We start from the raw sequence: 24,167 nt of genomic DNA on the forward strand, positions 1-24,167 counted from the left end.
TTTTTTGATAGGAATTTTCTGTTTTCATGAGCTGTATGCCAAAATCATCAATATTAAAACAATAAAAGGCTTTGAACTACTTCAGTTGTGTGTAATGAATCTAAAATATATCAAAGTCTAATGTTTATCAGTACATTACAGAAAATGATGAACTTCATCACAATATGCTAATTTTTTGAGAAGATCCTGTACATGCAGAGGGGCTGCAGCACACAACAGGAAGCAGTGACATTGGCTCTTGGTTACGTTTTAACGTGTTTAAGCTCACCAACTGCGCCAAAGTGTCCCCAATCTGGTGAGTCCTACTCTAACCAGGCAAAAATGCTATTTTTTTATCAGCGTTCTAGTGGGAACCATGCCAAAAGCCCAATGGTCAACTAAATGGGAGAAAGGAAATTAAAACCACCTCACCTTCTACTACACTGTTGTGTGCTGCAGCCCCTCTGTATTTATATATACTGTATGTATGGAGTGCAAGTATCATAGTCTAGAATCAATTTAAGGGGAAGCTACCATATTTTTCGGCCTATAAGAAGCACTTTTTTCCCCCAAAACTAGGGGGGAAAAGTGGGTGCGTCTTATATTCTAAAGGTACAGTATTTTGGCCCCAAAACATACTTACCGGATCCTGCCGCCGTGATCCTCTCCTCCTCCGCCTGACTGCCGCCATCCGAGGGTCCCAGCCATCCCATCCAGTATCCCGGCTCTTGAGTGTCCTAGCCGCCAGATCTTCTTCACTGCAGACTGCAGCCATGCGGTAATCACGCGCTGCCACCCCGCCGACATCCTCCATAGTAACGTGCCCCCTTCTGTGTGACGAGGGTTGCACGTGCGCCTGACGCCATGCGTGACCCCGGTGCATGTGCGCTGCTCGTCACACAGAAGGGGGCACTGTAACTATGAAGAGGGCGCCGTTACTATGGAGGATTTCGGCGGGGAGTGGCAGCACGTGATTACTGCATGGCTGCAGTCTGCAGTGAAGAAGATCCGGCGGCTGGGACACTCAAGAGCCAGGATAATGGATGGGATGGTTGGGACCCTCGGATGACCGCAGTCAGGCAGAGGAGGAGAGGATTGTGGTGGCAGGATCAGGAGAGATGCGGCAGGGGTGTAGTGTAGTGTTGCCTGCAGGATTTAGTGTAGTGTAGTTTGGGTTGGCTGCAGGGGTTAGTTAGTGAAGTGTAGTTGGCGGTGGTAGCAGGGGTTAGTAAAGTGAAGTGTAGTTGGTGTGGGAAGCAAGGGTAAGTGAAGTGTAGTGTAGCAGGATATAGTGTAGATGGGCAGTGTAGCTTAGATAGAGACAGTTTTGGGGGGTTTAACGGTCCATAAGACACCCCTGCATCTGAGACGCACCTAGGTTTTTTTTTCTAGGTGCGTCTTATATTCCGAAAAATACGGTAATTAGCTTATCTCTATGGTTTTTGGGATGTGGGAGGAAACCCACGCAGGCACGGGGAGAACATATAAACTCCATGCAGATAGTCCATAACAGCATCTCTCTGCCTGCAGTTTAACAAAAGATTGTGCGATTTTATAGTGATTTTAATGTAAGTCAATGGGAGCATTTTTTTAAAAAAGCTCTCAAAAAGTTTTGATGGCCATAAAATGCTCAGAAAAGAGCTTATAGTGTGTCTGAGCCCTTAAGGTGGCCATACATCAATCGGTTTTGCAGTCCAGTTAACCTTCCGATTCAGGAATTTTATAGAATTGTAGGATAATCGGTGCCGTAACATCTTCCCCATTGCTTTAATTGATTTCGGCACAAGAGGGACATTTTTATACTTGGGGCAGCAAGGCAGGCGTCAGAGCTAGGCCGATTTCTGATAGATTTTTGCGGTGTATGGGCAGTAGGAATGGCAATTCTTAGAACTCCCGGAGAAGCATGTGGTTTAGTCACATGACAGGTTTAGTTTAACTTCTTAAGGAGCCCATACACCTAACGATTTTCCCGCCGATATACAGCCGTTTCCATTAAAGTGATCGAAACGGCTGTGAAATCGCCGGGCATACCGCTGACAGAACGATCGATTTCCGTCTAAGATCAATCGTTCCCGCCTATTCCCGTCGCCCCATCCGTGCGGAAGATTTTTCTCGGTCGCCGGCAGGTCGGGAGTGAGTCGTTAGTGGCATTCGAATGCCCGACACAATACAGCGGGTATACATAACCTGCTCCGGCCGGCGCAAGTCCCCTGGCCTTCTTCTCCGATTCGGGCTCCAGAGCTACACAGAACTTCCTGTCCCGGCAGGAAGTTAAAACAGTAGAGCGCCCTCTACTGTTTAAACTTTCCCTGGACAGGAAGTTCAGTAGCCGGAGCGGAGAAAAAGCGGAGAAGACGCGGAGAAGAAGTAGACAGCGGGGACTCGCGCCGGCAGCTGGTAATGTAGGCGGGACGGGGGAGGGGCGGCAGCTCCCCACAGATTGTGATCGGTTTCAGGCTGAAATCGATTCACAATCTGTTTGCAGTAAAGGTGGCCATACGATTCCTCTCTGATCAGAGAGGGATCTATCTGTTTGTCGATTCTGATGGCAAATCGACCAGTGTATGGCCACCTTTAGCTCTGTGACAGTCTGTATAGACATTTGTTCCCTTGTCATTTTCCTAATCACTGGGACAATGAACACTATCCTCACTCCTTAGGGTCCTTTTACACTTAATGCGTTGGTATGCGTTAGTACGCATTTTTTCCATAGCAGTGCATTGTGAAAAAGCTTTCAGTAAAAATGCGTATAGTGGGAATTGTGCCATAGGAAAACATGGACATCACTTTGAAAATAAGTTTTCTTTCAGTTATAACAGAGCAACTGATTAAGTGCAAAAGGCTTTTACAAAAGCCTCCTTCTCAACACTCAAGCATAGCGTCACTCCTAAGAAAAAAAAAAAATTTGGGCACGATCCGCAGCCAAGAATTCTTGCAGCCCCCATTGGCAGCAATGTAAACTTTTTAATTAGCGGTTACATGTGGTAATTTGGGCAGTGGTGAAGGCCCGGAGACGGACTACTGTTTATCCAAATTCTGGAAAGTGGCACTGATTGTGCAGAAGGACTACTGTGTAGTTGATCTCTAGGTAACAGCTGTGACTGTAATGGTAGCAGGTAGTGGCTGTGACTGCAGCGATAGCCAAAATCCATGTGGCTACTGTGGAAAGTAGGGCTTATGTTGTGTTAAGCATAGATGCAGGGAAGGTTAGTGTGAGGATAGAATTAGACAGGGTGGTAATAGAATATCAGTAATATTACTGACACTACTATCGCCAATATCTTTTGCCCAATTCACCAAGCAGCACTTTTAAATGTATATCTCCTAAAGTGATACCCTAACTGGTCAACTTTGACAATAAAACTAACCTCTCTAACTCTCGCCCTCCTCATTAACAACACCTACTATTAAACAAAACTTACCTTCCTGCTTCAGTGCACAATCCGTTGCCCCTCTCCTGATAAACTTTCTTGGCATTTTATTCACTACAAGACGAAGAAAAAGATCCGGGCACGGTCTCTCGGTTTACCTTTTATTATTCCAAAAAGTTGCCATCATGAAGTTGCAGACATTTCCAGAGAGACATGAAAGGAAAAAATAATTTCAAACCTGGTGTCGCTTGTATGTGCAGAGATGGGAAGGGTCGGGTGACCAGGGGGTAAGTTGGACAGCACAACAGACGTTTCGCGCTAGTGGCGCTTGCTCACATGCTTGTCCTGGGGAGCTCTTCCTTCGTCTTGTGGTGTTACAGAGTGTTTTTTTCCCCCCAGCACCGGCTGCACGTCTCTCCACTATTTCCAACAGCCCTTTATGTGCATTTAGAGATGGTTTCACATATTGCTGTTTAGCAAACTTGGTCTGTAACCTTACCCCACTGGCTCTGTGCCGAGCAAGCCTTTTCTTTTCTTAGTGTTTCTGGAGGCATTTAATTCACTGCAGGTAACTGGTGATGCTGAGCTACAATGCCCAAACCACTCTGCCAATACACCTCCTCCCCTGGAAGGCTATAAAACATTACCAAGCTGTGCAGCTTATTCTTTTTGCTATGAGTGGAGTCTAAAGGTCCGTACACACGCCGGACTGGAGGCAACGACGGGTCCGTCGTCACCTCCCGCTGGGTGGGCGTTCCAGCGACAGTCCGGCGTGTGTACAGTCTGTCGGTGGACTGATACGGCTGTTTCTGAGCGATCCGCCGGGCGGATCGCTCAAAAACAGCCGTATCAGTCTGCAGACAGACTGTACACACGCCAGACTGTCACTGGAACGCCCACCCAGCGGGAGGTGACGACGGACCCGTCGTTGCCTCCAGTCCGGCATGTGTACGGACCTTAAGCAAACACCAGATCAGAAAGGAAATTACTACCCAAGTTTATTACAAACATTTGCTTATAAAGTTACAATCCATCTCAAATACATTTTATACAAAGTGCATTACAATGCAATAATTAACTATTTATTTGATTGATAAACCATTCTTTTTACAAGGTACAACAGAAAGATTAAAAACTCCACATCACTAGCCACTTACTATTCCCCAAAGGCAAAGCTATTTACTGTCCTAAATTACAGTCTGTAGAAATAAAGTATTTTGCCAATAGCGAAGATAGATAAGGACATGGCAGTTGGGAAGGGACTACCACCGGCAACACCATTATGTGTGCTTTTCAGCAGTTTTCAACATTCTTTTCCATAGGTGGTCATTTTCTGGCTGTGCTGTGAATAAGAATCTCACTAGTGTACCCGGTGCAACCTGTAATATAAAAGCAGGACTATCAAATATCTGAATAAAGTGCACTTGTAAAAATAGAGTAAAGCCTGGTGTAGAAATTTGAGAATAAATGTAAATGCACCACCTATTGAAGTGGGTGTAGTTAATCACACTAACACTCCCTCCTAATGCCCCTTTCCCCATTTGTGCCGCAGTGCATCTCCAAGACACATGCTGACACTTATTCTGATGAGAGTATGCATCCGAATCCCTCTAGCCGTGCCATAACGTTCGGCTAGTATTGGGCAGCCTACTCACCACCATGTAAACGCAATTTAACATTGCAGGCCATTACCCGGCTATCAAATTCGGTGCTCAATTTACCCGTTCTGAAGTGGTCCCTTCCCTGTCACCATAGTTGCGCCACTTTATTTAAGACAATTTGGCCCAGACTGTGTTTTATATTTTGACCCTTGACGTGGTTGCGTTTGACACCTCTGCTCTAGAACATATAGGAAAAGGGAATTTAATTGTCATAGTAAGTCACAGACCTAATGCCATAGCGGTTTCCTTCACGAGTTGAAATGTAGCAGCATGAGCCAGGATTCATGGCAGGCAGATATACAGAACACCAGACATGTGGAAGCTGTATAGCGCAGAGGAGACTGTAATGCATAGGCTGTTGTATATGTAGATGTGGCAATGGACTGGAGACTGAAGGAAGGGGGCACATAAAGTATGATAAACATACAAATTTTGATCCTTTTATACCTTACTGGATTGTTCCCATAACTTAATTTGTAATAAAAGAGTACCAAGTAAAAAAACATAGTGTCCATCAATTTACAAGTCAGGAACGTTAAATTGTGGCCTAGTATCGGCTAAGGGTTACACCAAAATCTGCTGCATCAGTGTCTCCAGTGCTGCACAGATTCAGCTTATGAATGGAATGGCAATGCATATGTTGTGCACGGAGATGCAAGCAGAGTTGCTGCTCTGATTGGCACCATCTGATCAGGAGGACCGCAACTGAGATGTTTATGCAGCGCATTCAGTGTAAACCAGCCTTAGAGGGGACTACAGTCCATCCACACTTATACCTACCCACCCAGCATGTCTGTTATTGCATAATCTTACTCCCTGGCCAACTGCAGTGCTCGGAAGGCTTAAAGCGGACCCGAGATGAAAAACTAACTATAACAAGTAACTTGTCTATATATCTTAGTTAAAGTTTAGATAGTTTACACAGCAAATCTAGCTGCAAACAGCTTTAATAGAATAAGAATATTTCTTCCTGTGATACAATGACAGCAGACATGTTTGTAAACATTACACAGAGGCAGGCTTATCTGTATCTTGAGCAAAGAAAACTAATCCCCCCTCCTCCTCCCCTCTGCCTCTGAAATCTCTGGCTAGTAATACCTCCCCCTCCTCCTGCCCAAACTGAGCTCCCATGGGCCCTTGCTACTGTCTGAAAGTGCCTTGGCTCTCTGAAAACCTGTGGGAGTGGTTTATTTAGTTTATAGGGAATTAGAGCATTAAAACAAAAAAGTAGTTGGCTTGAGGAATGCCCTATAAACAATAGGAAAGGAACACAATTATGCAATGAGTAAAAGTTCATCTCGGATCCACTTTAATGATTGATCCTACACATCCAATGGTGTCCATGTAGGATATTCACAGTATGGTGACATACAGAAGGTCTTGGAGATATTGTATACAGTTAGAAGCTGTCTGTGCTTCTCTGCACTTCAGTGCTTCTGCAAACTGCACCGATTCAATGTGGCTGCATAGTGAGAGGGATATGCAGGCTGCCATATTTATTTCCGAGTTTTCCAGTCTTCAGCAGTGCCCATTTACACACTTAAAGCAAGCATACAGCCAGTGTGGTCTGACTGTGGTCACAGCCCCCAAAGGCATACTACTATTGGCAAATGCATTCTGGTATTGTGGCTTTGAGTTTTCAAGGTCCAAGAAACAATACAGTCAGGCAACTGGCATAACTGGAAATGGTAAGAAATAGAAAAAGCTTTCACCATATCCCCCTCGCTACAGTGTTACATTAAAAGGAACCCGAGGTGAGAGACATATGGAGGTTGACATTTATTTATTTTTAACAATACCCGTTGCCTGGCATCCTGCTGATCTCTCTGGTCAGTGTCTAGATCACACACCTGAAACAAGCATGCAGCCATCTTGTGATATAGATCTGATCTGCATGCTTGTTCAGGGTCTATGGATAAAAGTATCAAAAACCATGGATCAGCAGGACAGCCAGGCAATGTGCATTGTCTAATAGGAAACAATTGTGGCAGCCTCCGGATCACTCTCACCTCAGGTTCCCTTTAAGTTCGGTAGTGTGAACTGACTCCAAAACTGGCCAAGAATATTACGAAAGGTCATGAACTGTTAGCATTCCATGTGTCCATTTGAAAAATATGAGGTCCCTGATATAGGCATTTATATATATACACATAGTTAATTTGGTCATTCGTTCTATAACCACACTGGGTTGTGTTAAGGCTGGAAACTTGGTGATATTAATCCTTCTTCACACGTCCTTTGAAATGATCCATGAAATGAAATGCGCCAAAGTAGTCACCAAGCACCACACCGAGCTTTGATGGCAAAATGCTGTAGAAAAACAGAGGAAAAAAGAAAAGTAGCACGTAATCTTCAGTAAAGCACTAATAGGGGGGAGGGAAAATCAAGATGGAACTTCTAGAAGATTACAAAACTGAATGCAAGTATTCAAGCTCTGCAGGTCTGGCAGCTTTATGTACTAGAGTATTCGCTTTCTCACATATGTGGTAATTAGGTTCCTATTCACATAGGAATGACTGCAAATGTTTACGTTCCTAAAGGAAACCCGAGACGCCAAGAAAGAAAGATTTGATACTTACCTGGGGCTTCCTCCAGCCCCATAAGCACCGCTGAGTCCCTCGCTCCTCCGTTCAGCCGCAATCAGTCCTGGTAACTGGCTCAGTTGCGTCAGTCAGGGTCTTCTGCGTATGCTTATGGACTCAGCCGTGCTTATGGGGCCGGAGGAGGCCCAGAGTAAGCATCAAATCTTTCTTTCTTGGAGTCTCAGCTCTCAGGTACACTTTAATGGAATTTCCACATTCATAATTAAAAAACTTCTCTAAACCTAGATGAGAGCTGTACAAGTCTTTGCTGGCTCAAGTTTTAATCAAGAATTAAAATTTAGATTTTCATCTCATAGAATTCCAAAATATAAATCCCATGTGAGCATGTTGGAAACGTTGCAGTTAAATAAAAACAAAGAAAGCTAAAATAAACCGACAATTGTTGACATGATAGATTTCCTCACCAAAAGTTAAATGTCCTTCAAAGTTGAACACAACTTAAAGGACCGCTATTGTGAAACATTTCATTTTTAACACCCCCACAGTAGTTACACCAAGCATACAGATGATCCCGTGTCATTCATTTTCTAGTATAGTGCTTTAAACATTAACATGTCACTGTTTTCTATATAAGTCAGTGCCAGCACTTGCACTGACTGACATCTGTAACTAAAATCCCTTACTAGGGGTAGTCTTGTCAGGTGTTGTAAATAACAATGGTATAGCCTTTTTTACCTTGTCCCCAACTGCCATATCCCGTGAAAGCTCAGACACCTAACCGCTATTCCTCTGGTGCCGATAGTAGAGGAAGGTCTCCGTACTCTCCCTGTGCCCTGCAGGCATTTGGGAAGACAGCTTTCAGCGCAGGCACTGCTGTGCAATGACAAGCTGGAGCCGCTCTCCCCGTCCATTGAATCGCATGGCATGGCTCTGCGCTTGTTCGTCATTGCAAGCAGGCAGACCTGGGAGATGTGCCTTGGATATTAACCACTGCTGCCTGCATAAGGGTGTCAGTCTCTCCCCTGGCGTGTCTGTGTCTGCAGGATTTCCCCAGCTGCTTGTGCAGGATCGGAGAGTCCAGTAGTGACGTCTTGAGACACAGCGAGAACGTCACACAGGCCGATGACGGAACCCTGGCGCTGAAGTCACGTTTCCACGCTATCTTGCGCAAGTAGCTGGGGACATTCCTGCACACAGGGACACGCACATTTTAGATCTCTGTCATTTAGACTACTGTGCTATGTATGGCTGCCTGCTTTTGCTGGAAATGGTAGCAAATGACTGGACAGGGTGCATCACATATGGTATGCAGGGCCAGATTCAGTATTGTTATACAGGAGAGTGGCAAAAAGAAAACACCACACAATTGCTGGTGAGTATTAATGTTTTTTTTAACGATCAGTTTTTTTTTTTTCTAAGACGATCTTTCCTGTTGAACTTTCTCTCTGTTTATTTACTACACCTACAGGTAGATAAGTATGTTTTGCAGGGTCAAGCCTTCCCATTTATCAGTCCTTTTAAAATAACTCTAACTTTAACCTATTGACTGATCTTTGATCCACTAACACAGCAAAACACTGAGACAGGTTAGTCAGGTTCTTCTCTTTGTGATCGCCTTGCACTATTATACTGAGTTCCAAAGAACATGTTTGGATGGTAGAATATGCAGCAATGCAACAAGGCCATATGCAGAGCAAGCAAAGTCCAGATCTGCAAGGATCCAGCTAAGAAAATCTTACACCTGTTCAGATTTCACACCGCAATGTGAAGTGCTAGGCTTAGCTATACAGTTATCTTGTTTTGCAAAGTTGTTGGTGGTCTCCAGTCTTTTGGATAACAAATCCCCCTAAAGAAAGCCATTTCTCTAATATCTAGCCTTAACCTTTCTATATTAATGTTAGTCCTTTTACAGAGTTCCCCAACCCTGTCCTCAAGGCCCAACAGTGCATGTTTTGCAGGAAACCACGAACATTCACAGGTGGGGTAATAAGTGTCTCACCAGAGTCGATAAACCACCTGTGTGGATTTTCACAAAACATGTACGGTTGGTGGGCCTTGAGGACAGAGTTGGAGAACACTGCCTTATGACACCTAAGCTTAGCTGACAATACTAACCTGCCGCATTGCCTAACCTTTCTTGACACTCAACTCTAGCCTATTACCCTGGCCGATAACACTAACCTGCCTTTTTTTGATCCCTCTATCCTTATCCACACTTAACCTGCCTGGCGTTCTGATTCCCACGGCCCTGCGGCCGCGAGAACGTTTTTTGTGCATATTTTTTTTTCTTATCATGTAGCTAGCCTAGCGCTAGCTACATGATTCCCCCCTCCCACCGACGTCATTTGGAGTCCTGATCCACCCCTCAGCGCTGCCTGGCACTGATTGGCCAGGTAGCACACCGGGTCTTGGGGGGGGGGGGGGCCTGTATCGCGGCGGGTAGCACTTTGCTTCGTGCGTGTCCTACCCGATCGGTAGGACACGCAGCAAGCAAAGTGCTTGATGCGTGTTTTAAAAAAAAAAATTATTCAAATCGGCCCAGCGGAGCCTGATCGGTGACCTCCGGCGTCTCGTCCAGAACGCTAGGGAGGTTAAAGGGAACCTGAGACGAGGAGGACTAAAAGTTTTATATATACCTAAGGCTTCCTCCAGCCCCCTCCACAAAGATTGCTCCCACGCCGGCGTCTAAAACCTCCTGGATGTTCCGGTAGCAGCCCTCAGTTCTCTGCGGCCAGTTGGGTGTACTGCTCATGCCCCCCACCGGGAGCGTTCTGCGCCTGCACACTACTACTGCGCAGAACAATTCCATCGTGGGAGCAAGACAAGGGAGTGCGCTTGGCTGCACTGTGCCTGCGCCGAGTGACCTCAACTGGCCGTGGAAAACAGGGCTGCTACCGGAGCATCTAGGAGGATTTAGAAGTCGGCGTGGGAGCGATCTGTGCGGAAGAGGCTGGAGGAAGCACCAGGTATGTATAAAACTTTTACTCCCCTTCATCTCAGGTTCCCTTTAACAGCCAATCCTAACAAATTCTTACCTGTCTTGACAGCCAATGCCCAATACCAAGACCAAACCCAAATCCAAGTACCGGAACTCTAATTACAGCCAGTTTAGGCAATCTCCGTTCTTCTAGCAGAAGAAGGTAAAGATGTAAATTTAAGATGACACACAGAGAACTCCGCACTCACTTTTTCAAGCCAAACATGATGTACAGACTGCGAGGCATAACTAGATATATTTGTTCCTTTAGGATGGCATCCACAATCTTCTTACTTGCATAATCAGCCTCTAAAATTGGCATGACTCGGGGCCATCTGGATGGAATAATACAATACAGGTTATTAGCAAGTATTTATCACATTTAAAAATACGGATTGAACATCGTTTTCTAAATTTATTTTTAAACTGTGAATAAAGAAAAAGTGAAACAACTTGTTCTCAGTCCACCCAACCCTCCCTTTACCAGCTTCTGGAATCCCATATGCAGGTATTATGCTGGGTGCACACGGTAAGATTTTCTGTGCGATTTTGAGACCCGATCGTTTTTTCCGCATGATTCCGCACTCTATTCTGCGCTCGATTCTCTTATCTTCATTCGTTTTTCTTATCTTTTTCCATTCACCGCTATGAGAAATCAAGCGCGGAAACGATCCTTATTTGGTTTATAGTAAGCTTGTCACAGGTAAAAACGGGGTCAGTGATGTCTTCCATCATATTTCCCTTAAAGTCCAACTAGACCTTTCATTAAAACAAGGCAAATTCTAATATCAGTCAGGACAATATAGTACACCCATTATAAAGAAGCACAGGGCTGACAAAACATGGTTGGAACTGCACAGCAGCTTTGCTTCTGGTTATCTCTGGATTCCACTGCTGGGCAAGTCATGAATATGCTGCTGGTAAATAATTTGGGCGGCATGGAATGTAGCCATGTCCCCCATTGAGCATCTTCCCTATTTGATATATTTAATGCCACTATGGCCCATATGCAATTAACTTTTTTTCCTAGGAGTAAATTTTTCATAATCTCTTTAAAGTGAACCTGAACAGAGTAAAATTATTTATAACAAAACCGGATGTAGCTGCAAATTAATATTACACACTTACCTTGCCGTCAGTTTCTCTCAGAAGATCACCATTTTTATCTTACATTGTTTCCTCAGTTCTGACAAGATTTTGTCAGAAGTGAAATATAGTAGTTGCTGTTAGTTATATATCAGTTGCTCTCGGTTATAACTGAAAGGACAACTGAGGAGCAAGGCAATGTACAGGTTTCCCTATGGCTCACATGGGTGATATTACAGTTTAACAGTGGGTTGACTCGGATGCTGTTATGGGGTAAAGGCCATTTTAAAAATGGAGGACGTAAAATTCCATTGATCACCGTGGACACACAGAACGCAGGACAGGAGAAAGAGATTGATGAGTCGACTACACGGGAGGCAAGTATGATGTGTGCAGGTTAGTTTTGACTTGATTTTCAGTTCAGGTTTGCTTTAAGGGCCTGTCTCCACCCTGCAGTTTTTCTGTGCGTCAGTTTTTCTTCATGAGATGTCTGACAGTTTTGTATTGCTGTCAATGGTTTTTCTGCATGTAAAAAACACATTCAAGTGTGAACCAGCCTATTAATTAACATTAATTGTAGTTTTCCTGTGCAGAAAATACAGAAAAATAAATGGGATACAGTTGGGGACATCAAACTTGGAGAAGGACTTAGGAGTACTCATTGACAACAAGTTAAATAATCGTACTCAATGTCAAGCAGCTGCAGCTAAAGCTAACAAAATTTTGGGATGCATTAAAAGGGAAATAAAAACTCGAGATGCTAGCATAATATTGCCCCTGTTTAACTCTCTAGTAAGGCCACATCTGGAATATGGAATTCAGTTCTGGGCACCACATTACAGGAAAGATATTGCAGTTTTAGAGCAGGTGCAGAGACGAGCAACAAAATTGATACGTGGGATGGAAGGTCTCACTTATCAAGAAAGGTTAGATAAACTGGGTTTATTTAGTCTAGAGAAAAGACGCCTTAGAGGGGATCTAATTAACATGTATAAATACATCAGAGGGCAATATAATAGCTTGGCGGATGAGCTTTTTGTCCCTAGGCCTTCTCTAAGGACTAGAGGACATGATCTGCGCACGGAGGAATAATGTTTTAGCCATTTATTTAGGAAAGGGTTCTTTACAGTAAGAGTGATTAAGATGTGGAATGCATTGCCACAGGAAGTCGTTATGGCAAACTCTATACCTGCATTTAAAGGAGGCTTAGATGCTTTCCTTGCGTTGAAAGACATCCATGGCTACAATTACTAGGTAATGCCTAACGATGTTGATCCAGGGATTTTATCTGATTGCCATCTGGAGTCGGGAAGGAATTTTTCTCTTTAGGGGCTAATTGGACCATGCCTTGTAAGGGTTTTTTTCGCCTTCCTCTGGATCAACAGGGATATGTGAGGGAGCAGGCTGGTGTTGTACTTTATATTGGTTGAACTCGATGGACGTATGTCTTTTTTCAACCAAAATAACTATGTAACTATGGAAACAGGCCCTAATATAACTTTTCATCACTTTGCAATTGAAAAAGTACCAAAAATGGGGGAAAAGTACTATTCAAAGTATTTTTATGCTTGCGGGTGGTTTAAAAGGCATTTTATTGACAAGGTTCAGGCTGCATTTCCACTTGTGCGGTGCGAATCGCCGCGGTAAAAATTTGCATGCGGATGCGAAATTCGCATGCGGGTCCATGCGAAATTTTATTTAATAGGAACGCACGCGAATTCGCATGGATGACGATGCATGCGAATTTAACCATGGCAGTGCTGGTGTGCTTTTCCATTGTTTCTATGCGAATTCGCACGAAAATTCGCATGAAAATTCGCATACCTAAACCTCATGCGAATTTCCTATTAAATACATTGTATGGGATTCGCATAGCGGTATGCGGTATGCGAATTCTGATGGCTCTGCCATGCAAATTTTTTCTGCACAGAAAAACGCAAAGGAATCCTGACAAGTGGAAACAGTCCCATTCACTTGTATTGCTATGCGAATTTGCATGCGAAAAACGCATGCGAATTCGCGATAGTGGAAATGAGCCCTCAAACATTTCCGCCAGGACTTCGGAGAAAAAAAGTTAATTGCATATGGGCTTATGAGAGAGATGAGCCTATATATCTGTATCAGATTTCGACCTCATTCAAAACAAAGTTCTAGTCCAGATGAATTTCTGGCTATGACATCCAACTCAGCAATGTCCCCAAACCTCAGAACATAGCATATGCTGTTAAGCACCTGATAATTCTATTATGTGGGGAGCACAGGGCATAAGGTGCACTGGATTTAGCAAACTGTACGGTTTTCAGGCTAGAGAGGTAAATATGATTCACAGATTAGTAGAATTGTGTGTTTGAGGAGTAAGTTGTGCCAGTCTACATACAGGAAGTGAGAAAATCTGAGGAATGGGGCTTTACAGAGACACTATACAGGTATGCAGCAAGCCATAATTCACAGGAGAACATATAATGTATCTACTGGTGCTTGAAATCCCATTCCTCAGCTATTCACACCGCCTGCCTGCAGACTGGCAAGTCTATGCCAACTTAGAAATTTGCCATGCCTTTCTCACTTACTTGGTATAGCATCCATCAAACATTCCAGTGTTAATAAAATATGGACACACAATTGTAGTCTTTACACCGGTTTTCCCCAGAGCCAACAACTCAAGACCAACGGATTCTGCAAATCCTATAGCTGCAAACTTACTAGCGCAATAATCTGTAAAATAAAGATATTCAGCGCATTAGAGGAGTTCACAAACAGAGGCTAAGGAATAGGTGCTCAGGTACAGGGCTTGTTTACTTCAACATCAGTTATAGGCACAGTTAAGAAACTTGGCAGAGTAAGGGCTAATTATACAAGCATAAAAAGACTGTGTTCTGAAACATCTTGAAGCATTTCAAGGCCTAGAAATAAAACAATACAACTTGGCTTTAGAAGTGAACTAAAAAAACAAAGGTTTAGTGAGCCTCACTCCACCCAAAATAAACCCAAACGTTTACCTGTGCACTTCCCTACCCTATATATACTGAAGCCTGGGGCTTCCTGCAGTGCATGCTGATAGCCAGCAATTTGGGGGTGGTTCCACTGCAGCATTGCCATGGCAAAAGTGTTGCCTGCAACATTTTTGGAGCGATTGCATTCGAGGGATGCAGGGCCAAATCGTGATTGCTCCACGAATCACTGTACTAAGCTCTTTAAAGCACTGCTAGTGGGCCCCAGGCCTTAATAGCTCTACAGTCTGTTATTTCCTACTACCAGAGTTGGGATCTCAAACCTGGCCACACCTCCTCCCTATGAAATAAGGAAAACAGGGGATGTTCTTTACTCACCTGGGGCTTCTCCCAGCCCCTTGAAGTCTAACAGGTCCCACACTGAAGCTGCATTCTCTTACAGGGTGTCGCTTTCAGTTTTGGAAGCTCGCCAACTCAGGCCGGGTCATTGGCTTCTGTGCATATGCACACCTACCATGCTTGCACTCCTATCTCCGGGGAGCATTCTGCGCTTGTGCAGTAATACTGCGCATGCGCAGAACACTACCACCAACAGGAACGGGATCATGGACGGTGCGTCCATGGGCAGAACACTACTGACAACAGGAGCGGGATCGTGGAGGGTGTGTCCATGGAGGATGCGTCCATGCGCAGAACACTACTGACAACAGGAGCGGGATCATGGAGGGTGTGTCCATGGAGGGTGCGTCCATGCGCAGAACACTGCTGACAACAGGAACGGGATCATGGAGGGTGCGTCCATGCGCAGAACACTACTGACAACAGGAGCGGGATCATGGAGGGTGCGTCCATGCGCAGAACACAACTGACAACAGGAGCGGGATCGTGGAGGGTGCGTCCATGCGCAGAACACTATTGACAACAGAAGCGGAATCATGGAGGGTGCGTCCATGCGCAGAACACTACTGACAACAGGCGCGGGATCGTGGAGGGTGCGTCGAGGGAGGGTGCATCCATGCGCAGAACACTACTGACAACAGGAGCAGGATCGTGGAGGGTGCGTCGAGGGAGGGTGCATCCATGCGCAGAACACTACTGACAACAGGAGTGGGATCATGGAGGGTGCGTCCATGCGCAGAACACTATTGACAACAGGAGCGGGATCATGGAGGGTGCGTCCATGCGCAGAACACTACCGACAACAGGAGCGGAATCGTGAAGGGTGCGTCCATGCGCAGAAGCCGACAGCCCAGGGAGCTTCTGAAACTTAAAGCAGCTTGGGGGAGGATTGGAGGAGAATGTGGGACGTGATATACTTCAAGGGTCTGGAAGAAGCCTCAGGGGAATAACATTTGCTACTGTCCCAAAAATGCTGCCTGGAACCATCTGTAAAGACAGCTTTGAGCGACGCTTTAAGTTGCCTATACGCTGTGAGACATTCCCTAGCAGATTCTAACACTGTTGCCCCAATCGATAGGACAGGACAAGCCTGTGACATGGCGCCCCTGCTAATGCTGCTCCTCAGGGCCACATGCAGAGTATTAGCATAGCGAAGCACTCTCACACACACCTCTCCAGTCAGCACGCTCCTTCCTTTGGGCTTCTGTCATCCTCTGATGCTGCAGTGACCTGGCTGCATGTACTGGTTATGGGCACCTGAAGATGACAGCATCACAGAGGAAGGAGCGCGCCAGCTGGAGAGGTTAGTGAGAGAGATCTTATTGCGCGAATACTCTGCATGGAGCCCTAGAGAGTAGCATTGGTAGGGGACACACCTGGAAGGCAGTTACACAATGGCAGTTTTCATACTGAAATCTATTTAAAACAGACTCAAACCAAACTATTTTTTTAATTTTTTTTTTAATATTTAAATATTTATTTGCACCACTCTGACACATACAAAGATAAACAAACACTCCAAGCCTATGAGCATTTCAGTGCATGCTTTTCACCCTTCTACTTTAATAACTAGGGTTATAATGGTGGCAGCCATTACTTCTGGGCTTAGTAGGAGGTTTTAGATCATGGGTGTGTTTGTCATCAGCTACCCTCCCTCACAGGGGCGTCGTCTATGTGAAATCTCACACAAGCTGAGATCACCTTCCCTGTGACATCATCAGTAGCAGCCTGTGCTTTGTTTGTTTTTATCTCCTCCACCAGTCTGCCGGATTCTGTCCAGGCAATATGAAAGGAAGGGAGGGGTTCCTCCAATAAATGTTAAATGTTTTATATTTGTCATCATGCAGCTGAAAAAAAGGCTGCTATTTATTATTATAAGTTAGGAAATCGATTTTATTTCTGAAATCTTGTATTTTTAATTTGGGTGCACTTTAAAAAAAATTGCTGTGCAGTTTGTGGCGATGATAGATCCCCTTTGATCATATGTGGGTCAGAGAGGGCTATATCTTTTGGCCACATTGGGAAGAAGTCTGCCAGTGTATGGGAAGAAGACTCATGACATGCTTTATAGGATGGGAGGTGGGCATCTCTAATTTAAAAATACTAAAAACAAAAAAACTCATCAAGCTGGTAAAATCTGCAACTCATTGATTTACTCATGAGTTAAACAAATTGACTGTGTAGTTTACAGACAGATGCCACAAAGTGTGAACAACTAGCATAGTGAATGAGTGCCGTACATAGACCAACTCCTGTATGCAGTATGGAGTGAGGTATACATTTGACCGGTCTTTGGAGGAAAGGGTAAAGTAAAACCTTTGTGCTGGTTTTGTGGCTTGTGTACTTTAGCAGTGACCTCACAGGATAAGATATTAACAGACCAAAGGGCACATTTTCACTGTCTGAATGATAAAACAAGGTGATAAAGTACCCAAGGACAGTCTGGTGCTGATTTTGTGGTTCATTTTCATCCAAATCAAAGTGTAATATAAATGATCCAGCATTTAGTCTGCACCCTCTAAAACTGTGATAATGGCATCAATTGCATCAACTTGCAGCAGTGAACAAAGGAGGCCAGTCAGAAAGACATATTACTGAATATCATTAGGACATATTATTATATTATATAAAAAAATTAGAAGATGGGAAGACGTTTAACAGCAGTAGCGTTGAAGGCAGAGATGTGCCAGGCTATGTCCACGCAGCACTGTGGATAATAACTTGAAAGAATGATGAAGCCAGCACCATCAGATTGTATTCATGACTCTTATTTAAATTAACCACTTGAGGACAGAAGTGTTAAATCCCCCTGAAGATCAGCCTGTGTTTTCCCTAATTGGCTACTGCAGCTTAATGGCCCGTACTTACGGGCTGCAGAAGTTGCCTGTCGCCAGCACACGTGAGCGTGTGGGCGACAGGCCGGCGACAGCTTCTCTCCAGGTCCCTCCGCGTACACACGCGGAAGAGGGACCAGCGGCGAGGCGGAAGCTGTCGCCGACGTTCCTCCTCCCCCCGCCGGAAGCTCCATATGATACAATGGAGGTTGCTGTCGCTAGTCCGCGTACTCACGCGGACTAGCGACAGTTGCGGGGGAGGTGCGGCGGCGACTGTCGCCATGCGATTGAAAGTTTCAATCGCATGGCGACGTGAGCGGCGGGCGACAGTTCGGGGTGCGCGCGCGTGCGGCGGCCCATACTCACGAGCGACCTGTCGCCGCAACACGCGCGCCGTGTGTTGAGGCGACAAAAGTCCCTCGTGAGTATGGGCCATTAAGGCCAAGCTGCAGGGCTGCACAACACAGCACACCAGTGATCCCCCCCCCTTTTCCCCCCACCAACAGCTCTCTGTTGGTGGGGTCTGATTGCTCCAAAGTTGTTTATTTTTTTAATATAAATATTTATTTCATTTGTTTTTGAATAAAAACTGCCTTTTTTATTTCCCCTGCTCCCTCCCTCCCCCAGCCGATCACTGCCAAGCCTATGGAGGGGACAGCCGTGTCACATGGCTGTCCCCAGTACAGCGCTGCTGCTGATCGCAGCGCTGTACATGTAAATAGACGGTGATTAAGCCCGTAGCTCGGAGACTGAAGAGGGGGCGGAGCTCCGCCCCCGAGAAGGAGATGCGCGCGCAGCCTGCGCGCGATCTCCTTCAGTAGCCGGCTCCAGGACCTGACGCCAATTGGCGTTAGGCAGTCCTGGGGCTGCCGTCGCGTCCACGCCCATTGGCGTGGGGCGGTCTTTAAGTAGTTAAAGGCATATTGCTATCCAATGATAGAAGCTGTATTACCATCTATACTCTGAGCATATGACACCACACAGCGGCACTCACCTCTGCGAATAGCCCCCTCAACTCTACCCTGCAGCCACTACTCTACCTGGGCATCGGTGCTTAACTTTACGTGATAACGTGACAGGGGTCCGCACACTGCTATCTCCTGTAGGGGAGAGCTGAGGGGGCTGTTCATGGAGGTCTGATGAGTGGTGCTGTGTGACATCCCATGGTCAGTGTATAGAGTATAGATTGTAATACAACTTCTATCATTGCATAGCTACATTTTAATATGATTTTCCATCAGCTCCGCCTTGTCTGGACCTGTTTTGTTCAGTCAATTTGGAATGCCGATCCATGACTGGTTATTACATGGTGGTTTAGATATATTAATTGTGTGATATGTTTGTATCATGTCAGAGGCAGATTGGCTCAGCTTGAGAAAGGACACAGCTCCAACTTGTCCGAAACATTGCTGCAGATATCACAATCTGCCTTTAATTAAATAAAAGAGTCATAAATACAATCTGATGGTGCAGGCTTCATCCTTCATACAACTATATTAAACATATATACAGCATATAACTAATGAAAACTTAAAGGGAGCAAACAAAAATAGGAGTTACATAATTCTGGAAGAGGGTCATGTGCTAAAGCCAGATCTGTTTGCTTGATCAGGCCCAGGTGTTGTCACTGTAAACAGTGACATGTTCTAGCGATCCCTATATAGCCGGGAGTTGAGCCAGCCCTGTGAATCATTTTTGGCTTATTAAAAAGAGAAAATGGCATATTGGCAGTCTGAATCACATGAAACACAAGCTGGAAGCATATATTGTTCAATGATCTACAAGGAAGCCGCAGTGTGTCAAGGAGAAGACCAGAACCACTATCCACAGTGTGTCAAGCAGCCTCCGGGAACTCCATTTATCCAGAGACCAAAAACAGACATGCTCCGCCCGGCGGATCGCTCAAACTCAGTCTTATCACGCGAACGACAGTCTGTACACACGCCCGATTTGGCGTGCGGACGACTGAACGACGGGACGTTCAAACGACCCGTCGTTCGGAAAAATTCGACGTCTGTATGGGCCTTAAGCCTGACTGAAAGGTTACTCACCCAGTTCTCTGCGTTCCACTGACGAACTCTCCCTTCAGCTGTGTGTCCAGAAATCCATCTTCATGGCTACAGTGTAGTTTGTCATGTAACAGGCCAGTACATGTTGGCGGGCTTTAGCCATAGATTTGACACTGGATGTGCAGCTGAAGGGATAGTCAGCGGACTAATTAACACTGGGGGCACATCTAGGCTACACTTGCAGTACGGTTCAGTAGAGGATTGTAGGTTCATGGAGGTCAAAGTCTAGGGTGCCAAAATGTAGGTGCCTACAGGCTCCTGTCATGTAAATCCAGGCCTAGTTATATGCATTCAGTATTCAGGCTGAATATTATTTGACTTAAGGCACAGTGATAGCACTATATAAATCAATAACAATACCCACTGAAGCTCTAAAGAAAAAAAAAGATAATTCAGGCAAAATTGTCCCTGTGAAACCGTCCACATTTGTTATATTCTTTACATGTATGCCATTGTTCTCACCTGCAAGCCCATTCACCCCTATCAATCCAGCAGAACTTGCAATGCTCACCACATGCCCATGATTGGAGGCCATCATAGCAGGCAGGAAAGCTTTGTAGGTCTACATAAAAACAAAAATAATCACTTGTTATACAGTCAAACGCTCAGAAGTGAAATTATCTGATGAAGTCCAAATGCACTAAAAGAGGCCATACACTTAAGGTGGCAATAGATGTAGCGATATTGCAAATCAACCATCCAATTCGATAATGTTAAATCAGTCGAATGTATCATGTGAGTGTGCTGGAAAATCAACATGGTCGATCGGGTGCGCCGCAGTAACGGAATGCAATAACCAGAAACCATGACTGACCCTTGCTGCTGTCCCCCAGCCCCCCCAATGTAAATGTACCCTCCCGAAACCCATACACTGGATATCTCTCCTGCTCCAGCTGTGGTAACTCCTGGTCTCGTCCACTGACTCCCGAGTGCTGGCAGCCGCATGTGTGTGAAGTCACATATGCGCCACAGGCTATATGCACCACCACACGGTGGCATGTGTGTGAGACCGTGGCACTTGGTGAAATAGCTTACAAGCCCAGTGTCATCGCAGTTGGGGGGGGTAGTTAATTTGTGCTGAAATAATTTGGGGATTCAGCCTGCGGTGGATGGGCAGCCAACAGAACTCTCTATGATCAGATTCAAAGAGAGATCTGTCTCTTGCTCGATCTGCCCATACATTGCTAAATTTATGGAAACCTTAAAGGGATTCTGTAACAAAAAATGTCATTGTGTTTTCTACCATCCTACAAGTTTCTAAACCTATTATAATGTGCTCTGGCTTACTGCAGCACTTTATACTATCACCATCTCTGTAATAAATCAGCTTATCTTTCCCCTGTCGGACTTGTCATCCTGTGTCTGGAAGGCTGCCAACTCTTCAGTGTGATCTGCTATGCATGCCCCCTCTATGCACACTCCCGTGTGTGTTTGTGTTATTTACATTAGCCAGCTTTTCTCTGCTCTCTTATCTTTTACAAACTGGATAAATCCTCTGTTCACATACTGATGAGTCACATACTGCAGAATTACAGACAACTGGGCAGAGCTGTCTGCAAGAGTAAACAAACAATCAGCTTCAGTGAGCTGCAGGGGGAAAGAAACACACAAATGATCTCTTGAGATTCAAAAGTAAGGCTGTATACAGCCTGCTTGTGTATGGATGTATTTTCTATGTGTGGACATGCTGTACATCAACCTACTTCCTGTTTTGGTGGCCATTTTAATGCGGCGAGGAGCGGCGAAATTGTGACAGAGGGTAATAGGAGATGTCCCCTAACACACTGGTATGTTTACTTTTGTGTGATTTTAACAATACAGATTTTCTTTAATACTTTTAGCTATAGACCCTGAACAAGCATGCAGATCAAATTTTTCTGACTCAAATCTGACTAGATTAGCTGCATGCTTGTTTCAAGTGGGTGTTTCAGACATTGCTGCAGCCAATGAGATCAGCAGGACTACCAGGCAATTGGTATTGTTTAAAAGGAAATGCATATGGCAGCCTCCATGTTCCTCTATGTTTAGGGTTCCTTTATTGAGATAGGAACCATAAACCAATCAATCACATCTAATATCCCCAGCATTATTGGTCCTGTCATAGTGTCCCAGTACCACAAGGATAAAGAGAAGGTTTGCATATTCAGCAGTGATGCACCATGGAAGAGCCTTCTTTCTCACATCAAGCTGAATAAATGCAAATACTTTTTGTTTAAAGGACAACTGAGGTGAGAGGGATATGGAGGCTGCCATACTTATTTCCTTTTAAGCAATACCAGTTGCCTCGCTATCCTGCTGATCCTCTGCCTCCAATACTTTTATCCATAGACCATGAACAAACATTTAGCAGATCGGAGGTTTCTGACATTTTTAGATCTGACAAGATTAGCTACATGCTTGTTTCTGGTGTTATTCAGACACTACTGCAGACAAATAGATTAACAGGGCTGCCAGGCAACTGGTATTGTTTAAAAGGGAATATTGCAGTCTCCATATTCTTCTCACTTTAGTTGTCCCTTAAAGCAAACCTGAATTGAAAATAAAACTTATGAGATATGGAGTTGTATGGTTGTAGTAGCAGCAAAGAAGAGTGGCATATTGTTTTTCAGTACAGGAAGAGTATTAAACGCCAAAAACCGAAACCTTCAGTTATCTATGCAAAAGTGCTTTTTTGAGCTATTCGACCCACTGGGTCAAATACAGTCCTGTTTTCTGAAGCACTTAGACAAGAAACTGTGAGAGACAGCTTGAGATAAGGTTTTACTGGAGGAAAGGGTCATTATTTCGGCTTCGTTGTATAGCTTAAAATACAGATTGTGGTTTTAAAATTGCAACTGTGACATTACGATGCAATGAAAAAGCTATATAATTGAAAATAAAAATGTGAGACTATGCTTTGCTACAAATGTTCTATTCATTATCCGTACTACACACACAATTCATTATATATTATACTTTTTGTTTGCTTCAGGTTTGCTTTAAGAAGGCAAATTTATATATAGGAACCTTTTATGTGAAGAATACATTGAAAAAAAACTAATACTTTAAATCAGCTTGTGGGGTCTCAAGGCAGCCTAGAAGCCACAGTTTAAACATTTTTTTTGGTTCATGTGATAGCTCTGCAGCTTTGGAAGAATGTTATGGGCCGGGAGACAAAATATTAAATTACCGGAACTTCTTCAAAATAAAAAGATTCGCTTCTTGCACATCTGACTCAAATTTTGTTTACTCATTCCCAATAGCTGTTTCCATGGAGATCAACAGAGCACAAAAGAAATGTAATTTTGAAAAACCTGTTAAGCGAATTTTTTATAAAACGAAAAATAAATTAAAAACACAGACGAGATTTGGAAGGAAGTAAAAAATAAGATGCATTTGTAGAAAGGCAAACTAGAGACTGACTTACACAGGCTGTCCAACTCCAGTCCTCCAGGGCAGCAAGCAAGCCAGGAGTCTCATACAGACGTAATCATTTTATTTTGTAACTTTCCATTTTATTTTTAAACATGCTTTCTTTATGAAAACTGTTTTAATGCCACACAGATTAAATCAAACAGAAAATGGAAATTTTTCAAAAGCTTTCCTTTGTGACAGAGGTGTCAAACTCAATCACGCAAAGGGCCAAAATCTCAAACCTTGTCTAAGTCGTGGGCCAAATTGTTTATTAAGATTTAACAGTCATTGAACAGTCTCAAACTTACTACCGGCAGAACTATAGCAAAGATGGAGGGCTAGCTCCCCCCCCCCCCCTTCTGCAGAGTAGCGCAGTGGAACATTTTAAGAGGACATGTGGCCCAAGGCAAGATGTAGCCCTCAACTTAGAGGACCACTATTACGCACAATGTAAAATTTAAAATGCCTGTAAACACACACACAAATAAGAACTACGTTTCTTCCAGAGTAAAATGAGCCATAAATTACTTTTCTCCCATCTCGCTGTCATTTTCAGTAGGTAGTAAAAATCTGACAGAACCGACAGGTTTTGGGCTAGCCCATCTCCTCATGGGGGATTCTCAAGGTTTTCTTTATTTTCAAAAAGACTTGGTGAGTGGCAGTTGATCCGTCCAACTGCTAAAAAATTGTGCAGCGAGCAGGGAGGCTGGCCAGCATCTTTATATAAACCCTTTTAAAGGGGTGTCTTTATAAAAAATAAAAGCCATGCTGAGGATCCTCTATGAAGAGATGGACTAGACCAAAACCTGTCGGTTCTGTCAGATTTCTACTACCTGCTGTAAGTGACAGCAACATAGACGAAAAGTAATTTATAGCTCATTTTACTCTGGAAGAAACATACTTC

The 24,167-nt window shown here is 44.3% G+C and overlaps 1 protein-coding gene across 1 annotated transcript in view; it reads right to left on the reverse strand.

Annotated features, from left to right (window-relative positions):
* Positions 1-4,331: 4,331 nt before the first annotated feature.
* Positions 4,332-24,167, reverse strand: part of SDR16C5 (short chain dehydrogenase/reductase family 16C member 5) — a 67,552-nt gene continuing 47,716 nt past the window's right edge. Inside the window, exons 4-7 of the mRNA XM_068237413.1 lie at positions 20,333-20,432; positions 14,188-14,332; positions 10,741-10,866; positions 4,332-7,321 (exon numbers count right to left, since the gene is read on the reverse strand). Coding sequence (XP_068093514.1) covers positions 7,228-7,321; positions 10,741-10,866; positions 14,188-14,332; positions 20,333-20,432 — 465 coding nt within the window. The 3' untranslated portion in view covers positions 4,332-7,227. The remainder of the gene's footprint in view (positions 7,322-10,740; positions 10,867-14,187; positions 14,333-20,332; positions 20,433-24,167) is intronic.

The sequence above is a fragment of the Hyperolius riggenbachi genome, chromosome 5 (genome assembly GCF_040937935.1).
Source record: "Hyperolius riggenbachi isolate aHypRig1 chromosome 5, aHypRig1.pri, whole genome shotgun sequence".
Taxonomy (NCBI): Eukaryota; Metazoa; Chordata; class Amphibia; order Anura; family Hyperoliidae; genus Hyperolius; species Hyperolius riggenbachi.